General features: G+C 35.4%; 1 protein-coding gene across 2 annotated transcripts in view; it reads left to right on the top strand.

Moving 5' to 3' along the window:
• Positions 1–469: 469 nt before the first annotated feature.
• LOC136041674 (kinesin-like protein KIF18A) overlaps positions 470–9,410 on the top strand; it is a 65,653-nt gene continuing 56,712 nt past the window's right edge. For both annotated transcript variants that reach the window (XM_065726396.1, XM_065726404.1), the window contains exons 1-2: positions 470–604; positions 5,813–6,101. In XM_065726396.1, coding sequence (XP_065582468.1) covers positions 5,827–6,101 — 275 coding nt within the window. In that variant the 5' untranslated portion in view covers positions 470–604; positions 5,813–5,826. The remainder of the gene's footprint in view (positions 605–5,812; positions 6,102–9,410) is intronic.

Raw genomic sequence — 9,410 nt, forward strand, 5'->3', positions numbered from 1 at the left:
ATTAAAACTTAAAACGAACAGAAATTATTCCGTATATGAAAGGTCCCCTCCTCAACGCCTCGCTCTTTACACTAAAGTGTGACTCTTCCTCACAACTCTACTTTTTAAAACAGTAAAAACTTTAGCGGAAAGAGCGAGGCGTTTTGGAGGGGACAACCTCTTTCATATACGGAATAATTTCTGTTCGTGTCCCAGGTGATTAAATATAATGATAGTTTACTCAGAACTTCGAGGGGTCGCCCACTTTCCGCTACCTAGTGTACATTTTGGAGTGCCATGTGTGCCGTACAATTCCATCATGCTTGGTATGTGCCACCTGGTGAACGTTATTTCTTAAAAATTGGCAGCCCAATATAGAACTTCTGTCATTTTATGATGCAATTCCCAAAGGAAATGTTCAATCTGGGTTGGCAAAATTATTTTCGTTTAAATTCTTTCGTAAGGCCATTAGATCAGATGTACTTATAGTTAGTAATGGATAATGAATAATGGATGTCATACTTGTTGTAATTTCATATGATATAGCCTGGCTGTTGGATTTCTCACAATTACTGGAGAGGATTTGTTTTCTTTTTGTGGACATTAGCGACTTATGCAGCTAAGAGTATGTAGTCGAATGTTTTTCCTATTCTTTTTCTGTTGATTGGAATCTTACCAGAGCAGGAGTTAGGATCTCTTTAAGGGGATGGGGGTAAAGTAGACTGTGGCGCCTCCTGTAGCACCAACAACACTGTAAATATTATAATTTTTGCCCAAAAATATTATAATTTAAGCTTATTTTGCCGCCCCTCGGTTGTGCTGCCCAACGCGCTTGCCACCTCTAGCCGCCCCTTCCTGACCCTGGATATAATGAATATAAATTCCAGTTTAGGAGCTTACTGTTATTTTTGAAGGTAATTAACTTAGGTGAATGAAACCTTGAGGAACGACTCCAGGTTCCAAAATACACACTGGGAAAGCATTGCCAGCGTCTATGTCTACCCTTGTCTTATTTTTAGAGCTTGCAAGATTGCATATATGACTAAATTTTGACAAAAATGTTTTACCTTAATTTTGAGTTTTCAGTCTATTTTTTATTGGCTGAAGCTTTTTGAAAAATGCAATTCCTGTTATCGTGATGGAATTTTAAGCCACGTCAAGGGTTCTCTCCAAACTTAAGAAATAATTGTAAAAGTCTTTAAAATCTTATAAATTAGGATTGAGCAAAGGTATGAGGATCAAAACACTTTTCTAGCGCTTCATTCGAGCAGAATATTTATTTTGCTAGGTTTCACTTTAATAACTAGTTTGTTAATGGTCATCAAAAGTCAGCATCCCCAGGAGGGATGAATGGAGGTAGATGCTACAAAATATCGTCCCTGGAGATTTTTAAAAATATGAATGCATTCTGCAAGTTTCATTCTCCTAACTCAATTACTTTCCAAGGTAGCAAAAAGCCCGTAAACTTGAATTTTCAAACAGTTCGTGGCAACGAACTTCAGTAAGGAGCGACCCGGCTCAGTAGTAACAGAAACTCTAAAAAAAGACGGAATTTTGATACCAATATATACGCCAAAAGAATCGGATATTTATGCTGATTTTAAATATATAAGTTTCATCAAACTTAGTTTTACTCACCAAAAGTTACGAGCCTGTGGAAGTTTGCCTTATTTTCGAAAAAAGGGCGAAACGCCCCCTAAAAGTTATAAAATCTTAATGAAAATCACACCATCAGATTCGGCGTATCAGAAAACCCTACTGTAGAGGTTCCAAGCTCCTATCTGAAAAAAGTGGAGATTTGTATTTTTTGCGTGTTTTGCGTGATCACAAATGCAGGTTTATTTTTTATTATTTTTTTTTTCAGGGGTGATGGTGTCAACCTGGTGGTCCTAGAATGTCGTAAGAGGGCTTATTCTAACGAAAATTAAAATTTCCAGTGCTCTTTTTAAGTGACAAAAAAAATTGGAGGGCAACCAGGCCCTCTCCCACGCTCATTTTTTTCCAAAGTCACCGGATCAAAATTTTGAGATAGTCGTTTTGTTCAGCATAGTCGAAACACCTAATGACTATGCCTTTGAGGACGACTTAACCTCCCACAGTCTTCGGGGGGAAGGGCTGCAAGTTATGAACTTTGCCCATTGTTTTCATATAGCATTGGTTATTGGGAAGTATACAGACGTTTTCATGGAGGAATTTTTCTGGTGGTCGGGGGGTCAGGAGGAGGGGGTTGCGAGAGAGGATCTTTTCATGGAGAAGTTTATAACGGGGAATATAATTTACTTGAAGGGCGCGCTGGATTTTCCTGCATTATTAAAAAAAAACTATGAGAAATTAAATATGAAAAAAAAAATTTTCAGCTGAAAGTAAGGAGCAGCATTAAAACATAAAACGAACAGAACTTATTGCATGTATGAGGTGGTTCGTACCCTCCTCAGTACCTCACTCCTTACGCTAAAGTATTTTTAGTAATTTCAAAAGAGCTATTTATTCTAATTAAACAGCCTTTGTGATTCAGGGTAATTCTTAAAGAATTGGAACAAAATTTGAACTTTAGTGTAAAGAGCGAGGTATTGACGAGGGGGAGAACCCCCTCATATACGCAATAAAAATATACGAATATAGAAGTTCGTTACATAAGTTAATTTGTAAGTTACGTATATTTATTACAAATAAAAACGTTCGTAAATAAAATTAAAAGTTCTAATGGCCTTTTTAAGTAACCAAAAAAATTGGGGTGGTACTGCAACTAGGCCCCCTCCCTTACCGTTTTTTCTCAAAATCGTCCGATCAGAACCTTGAGAAAGTCATTTAGCCAAAAAAAAAGTAAAATGAATATGCAAATTTCGTTTTAATTGTTCGTGTACGGTGAGCCAAAATCAAAACCTGTATTATTTCAAAAACGTTCAGAAATTAAATAAGAAAAACAAGTTTTTTTTTAACTGAAAGTAAGGAGTGACATCAAAAATTAAAAGGAACAGAAATTAGACCGTATATGAAATGTGCTGTCCCCTCCTCAACGCCCCGCTCTTTACGCTAAAGTTTGACTCTTTCCCACAAATCTACTTTATAAAACAATAAAAAAAAAATTAGTGTAAAGAGCGGGTCGTTGAGGAGAGGATAGCCCCATTCATATGGAATAATTTCCGTTCGTTTTAAGTTTTAATGTCGCTCCTAACTTTAGTTAAAAAAAAACTTTTTTTTATTTTCAAAATAAAAAAACTTTTTATTTTATTTAATACCTTACATAAATTTAATCAGATAAATTCAGGACTTTTACCTGTTTATAACGGATAGGAAAGTGTTACTGAATCTTTCCCTTTGTCCATGATGCCTAATCCATACCACAGTCACATCTTTCAGTAAAAAAAAGCCAAAATTTATGCATGACATTGGCGCTTACTTGATTTTAACATCAGGTTTGTAGGTCTAGGAGAGCAGCTCTTCCGAAGAAAATTTCTTAGAAAAATAAAAGTAGTGCCATTAGAGGTACCTGTGTATTTTATGCCACACACTCAAGTTTACGCTGTCTAAAACTTGAGAACAAACCGGTTTCTTCGTTAGTTTCTTTCAGCTTAGCGTGGGACAAAAGAAAGACAAGTGACAGAATAGATGGGACATCTATATTTTTTGCGGGGGGGGAGTATTTGGACAGTTTGAAGTTAGAAAACCATTCTTGTTGTATGATTTGCAGAACAATTGTACCTAACTCGTTTTGAATGTAGATCTACTTCGTTATACTTTCCACCAACCTCCCCCCCCCCCAATGTGCAAATATATAGCCCAAATTTGTTTCTACAGTATTATATTTTCTTCATTTTTTTTATATTTCATTAGGATTAAGAGTCAATTAAACAGGTTCTAAGAAATGAAGCAATTGAGTGAGTGGTGTATAACACACAAACGCCCCATTAGATTCCTTACTTTATGCTCCATTTCAATATTACTATTTGTTACCCTGACAATGCATTCCCCCCTGATGGTTCTTGGTATAGCCCCAGGAACATATAAAAAAAGTCAGAGGAAAACACTAAAACAATGAAATTATAACTTTATAATACCCAGTATGTTTCTCTCAATCAGATTATATGGTTTCCTTCCATTATCATCCACACTTCAAATTGTTTCAATTAGTTTTTTCGTAAATGTTGCATTTAATCGCAGACAAAAATTGGGTTTTGATTGCAGAAAACCCATTATAATGTATAAATAGATTCATTAACAGAGAAATATATTATCAGAGTTATATGCGAGACCATCTAGGGAGGAGATGCATTATGAGGGCGATGACTATTATGCTGAAGAAGGGCATAAAAAAGGAATCCAATGGAACTATATCTATCTCATTAAAGTGTTCCCTTAAGGAGATCTGCTCTCCTAAACTGTTACCGATTTGTCGGCTACTACAGAGGCGGCAAATTTCGAGATTCTATTTCGGAAAAACTGCCGTTCCAAGTTTTCATCTTTTCTAATATAACAAACTGCGCATTAGACCCAAGTCTTTGCTCTTGATTAGGCAATTACAAATTATATGCTTAAAAGTTGAACATTGGGTAACAGGGTTTATTAGCAGCTCCATCGTAGGAAATAGGTTAATGAAATAAAACTAGCACCACTAGGTTTCTTATTTTGTGACGATCCCCCCCCCATAGGATGATCCGAGCTATTGCCCTAGAATAACATATTTATCACTGAAATCTATTGGAGTGACATATGTTGAGTACTTTTCGCGGTTCAAGAATACAAGAAAAGGGATTTAATAGAATTGTTGAAAAAAAAATATTGTACAAAGCTAATATATGCAAAACTAAAAGAAACTATAACGATGAAATTTTCACGTTATAATATGCCAAACTAGATACATAAATATTATCATTGATTCGTAAGCCAAGAAAAGAAATTTGAAAAAAATTGTCTTTTATGACGAAGGAAATTATTTTCTTTCTGTTTTGTTTAACTTCATCCCTGTTACCCACTTCCTTTGTGCAAGTGAAATTGCTGCGAACTAAGGCGCTGACAGTGAGCTGAGTTGAATTATTTCTGTGAGACCGATTGGCAGCTCTACATATATCTGAGCGCCGAGTTTCTTTGTTAATTTTGCTTTAAAAAAAAGGCGTTGTGTTTATAATTGATATGAATTAATTAATAATTGACATTACTAAATTGAAAGCGTATTACTTAAGCAGAAACTTGAAATGGCGAGAAATTGGTTTAAATAGCCAGTATCGGTGCCAGTTTGTTTCCAATTATTGTATACTAATGTTATGTTTTTTATATTTTTTCAAGTTTGTCATAGTGATAGGAAAATTGACGTTCCAAGCTTCCATATTTTCTAATTTTAAATAATTATGCCTTTATTCTTTGGTGTTGTTATTCTATCAGAAATTTCATGCTTGAAAGTTAAACATTTTCAACTCACAAAATTACTCATGGGGTACATTGTTGGCAATATGGCCATAATCTTGTTTTTATTCACAAGTGTGACTTTAGAGGGTGGGGGCACAAATTTGACTTGTGTCTAGACCATTAACACATAACAAGACATAGAATTCCAGTTAATCTTTTTCAAGTAATTGTTCTGCCATTTGGCGTAGGCCTTTCATAATAAGAAACAAAAACTATACAGCACCAATAAGTTGACACTGGAAGATGTTCATCTGACAGCTTTTCTTATTCCATATTTACCAGTCTAAGTAGCTACAGGAGGGGCTCAAGTCAGACATTTTAATTTTGGAATTATAACTTGTTCTCTCCAATCTTCATTTTATTATTATATAGTGAAATTTTATTATGTTTGTGATTTTGTATGTTTTGATATTAACTCTAATATTTGCAGGTGTCTTGTTGAAAATGACCAGAATTACAAAGAACAGACGATTATCAGGAGGTGGGAAACCTAAGATTAAAATAGGTGCTTCCACTACGCCTGCACTAGTTCCGCTAAAAGCAGTTGTTCGGCAGGCCAGGGGGAATATGAAAGTAGTCGTACGAATCCGTCCAGTGAACCGGAACGAAAATTCGAATAGGTTGGTTGTTAAACCTGTCAGCGAATCTCAACTTGTGTTTGACCCTCATGAAGAAGAAGAAGGATTCTTCTTTCATGGAGTAAAACAAAATGGATTCAGGTATGTAATCTTATTTGGATTTTTCTTCTGTTTGTGTTGCTCAATTGAGCTTAAGATCTTTAATATAGATTATAACGGTTACATAGTCGTAGTTAGGAATGTCGGGGTTGTAAAAAAGTCAAAATTGCATAAAATAAATTTAATGGATTTAAAAGTTATGTGATCCGATCTTAGAACCAAACATGGTAACAGAACTATTCTTACCAGTCAAGTTTAATTTTGATAGACGAACAGCAGAAGAAATTCAAAAGAAGATCGGCTGCATTGTTGAATCAATTTGGTACACCAATTAAATAAAAAAAACTAGTTTTTTTAACTGAAAGTAAGGAGCGACATTAAAACTTAAAACGAACAGAAATTACTCTGTATATGAAATGGGTTGTCCCCTCCGCAGTCCCACGCTCTTTACGCTAAAGTTTGACTCTTTGCCACAATTCTACTTTTTAAAACAATGAAAAACTTTAGCGTAAAGAGCGTGGGACTGCGGAGGGGACAACCCATTTCATATACGGAGTAATTTCTGTTCGTTTTAAGTTTTAATGTCGCTCCTTACTTTCAGTTAAAAAAACTAGTTTTTTTTATTTAATTTCTGAACGTTTTTGAATTAATGCATTTTTGATTTTGGCTCTCCGCACATAAATTATTGAAATGAAATTAGTATATTAATTTTTTTTTGGCTAAATGGCTTTCTCTTAGTTTTGATCTGACGATTTTGAGAAATAAGGGGTGGGGAAGGAGGCCTTGCTGCCCTCCAATTTTTCGGTTACTTAAAAAGGCTACTAGAACTTTTAATATTCAACGAACGTTTTTATTAGTAAAAAATATACGTAACTTAAGAATTAACTTACGTAACAAACTTTTATATTCTTATATTTTTATTATGTGTACGAGGGGGTTTGTACCCTCGTTAATACCTCGCTCTTTACACTAAATCGTAAGTTTTGTCCCAATTCTTTAAGAATGACCCCTGAATCAAAAAGGCCGTAGAATAAATAGTTGAAATCACTAAAAATATTTTAGCATCAAGAGCGAGGTATCTATCTCCTCCTAAATACCTCGCTCTTTATGCTAAAGTATTTTTAGAACCCCTCATATGCGTAATAATCTCTGTTCGTTTTAAATTTCAATGCTATTCCTTACTTTCATTTGAAAAAACGTTTTCATGTTTATTTTTTCATTGTTTTTTTTTATAGTAATGCTAGAAAATCCTGCGCCCTTTTCATTGAATTTTTCTTCCCCCGTGACATATTCCTCAAAGGAAAGATCCTCCCACAAAGCCCTCTCCCATCAACCCCACCCCCCAAACCAAAAAATCCCCATGAAAACGTCTGTACACTTCCCAATAACCATTACTATATGTAAACACTGGTCAAAGTTTGTAACTTGCAGCCCCTCCCTCAGGGATTGTGGGGAGTAAGTCATTCCCAAAGACATAGTTATTATGGTTTTCGACTATGCTGAACAAAATGGCTATCTTAAAATTTTAATCTGTTGACTTTTGGAAAAAAATGAGCATGGGAGGGGGCCTATTTGCCCTCCAATTTTTTGGTCACTTAAAAAGGGCACTAGAACTTTTCATTTCCGTTAGAATGAGCCCTCTCGCGACATCCTAGGACCACTTGGTCGATAAGATGACCCCTGGGAAAAAAAAAAAAAAAACAAATAAATAAACACGCACCCGTGATTTGTCTTCTGGCAAAAAATACAAAATTCCATATTTTTTAGATAGGAGCTTGAAATTTTTGCTATAGAGTTCTCTGATATACCGAATGCGATAGTGTGATTTTCGTTAAGATTCTATGACTTTTAATGGATGTTTCCCCCTTTTTTCCAAAATAGGGCAAATTTTCTCAGGCTCGTAACTTTTGATAACAAAGACTAAATTAATTGAAACTTAATATTTAGAATCAGCGTAAAAATTCGAATCTTTTGATGTATCTTTTAGCATCAAAATTCCGTTTTTTAGAGTTTCGTTTACTATTGAGCCGGGTCGCCCCTTACTACAGTTCCTTACCACGAACTGTTTGAAAAGAAAATAATTCGGTATTTCGGGGCTTCTGACATTATTACTCCTTTGCGGAAGTTAGGCTCAAAATTGAAAAAGGATTATAGTTTTTCTCTGGGCCCCTTCCACCTCTTAATTCGTTTATTTTCCCGTTAGTTTTCACCTGTTTTCGCTTTATAGTTGTGTTATCTCTTAGCAGTAGTTATGGTTGTGGTATATATGTTTTATCGCTCGTATAGTTGTGTTATTTTCAAATTATACTCCATAATAGAGAGGCTCCGAACACCCAGCATTGTATATTAAGCTCTTAATTTGACGTTTTTTTCTAATGTGACCAGATTCGTCCTGCGCCCTTTTCATTGAATTTTTTTCCCCCATGGCATATTTCTCCAAGGAAAGATCCTCCCACATAGCCCCCTCCCTCAACCCTACCCCCAAAACCAAAAAAATCCCCCTGAAAACGTCTGTACACTTTCCAATAACCATTATTATATGTAAAGACTGGTTGAAGTTTGTAACTTGCAACCCCTCCCCCAGGGACTGTGGGGGAGTAAGTCATCCCCAAAAACATAGTTATTAGGATTTTCGACTATGCTAAACAAAATGGCTATCTCAAAATTTTGATCCGTTGACTTTGGGAAAAAAATGAGCGTGGGAGGGGGCCTAGATGCCCTCCAATTTTTTTGGTCACTTAAAAAGGGCACTAGAACTTTTCATTTCCGTTAGAATGAGCCCTCTTGCGACATTCTAGGACCACTTGGTCGATACGATGACCCCTGGGGAAAAAAAAAAAAAAAAACAAACAAATAAACACGCACCCGTGATTTGTCTTCGGGCAAAAAATGCAAAATTCCACATTTTTGTAGATAGGAGCTTGAAACTTCTACAGTAGGGTTCTCTGATACGCTGAATCTGATGGTTTCATTTTCGTCAAGATCCTACGACTTTTAGGGGGTGTTTCCCCCTATTTTCCTAAATAAGGCAAATTTTCTCAGGCTCGTAACTTTTGATGGCTAAGACTAAACTTGATGAAACTTATATATTTAAAATCAGCATTAAAATGCGATTCTTTTGATGTAGCTATTGATATCAAAATTCAATTTTTTAGAGTTTTGGTTACTATTGAGCCGGATCGCTCCTTACTACAGTTCGTTACCACGAACTGTTTGATTAACTGCTGAAAAAAAAAAAATCAAGCCATGGCGTCTCTAGTGTTGGAATGTGAAGCATGTGTATTTATACACATCCTAGTTAAGCTCAATCAAATTGGTATCTTAAAGTTATTATTTTCTATTCGAAGGCCC

Source organism: Artemia franciscana, chromosome 2 (assembly GCF_032884065.1).
Source record: "Artemia franciscana chromosome 2, ASM3288406v1, whole genome shotgun sequence".
Lineage (NCBI taxonomy): Eukaryota > Metazoa > Arthropoda > Branchiopoda > Anostraca > Artemiidae > Artemia > Artemia franciscana.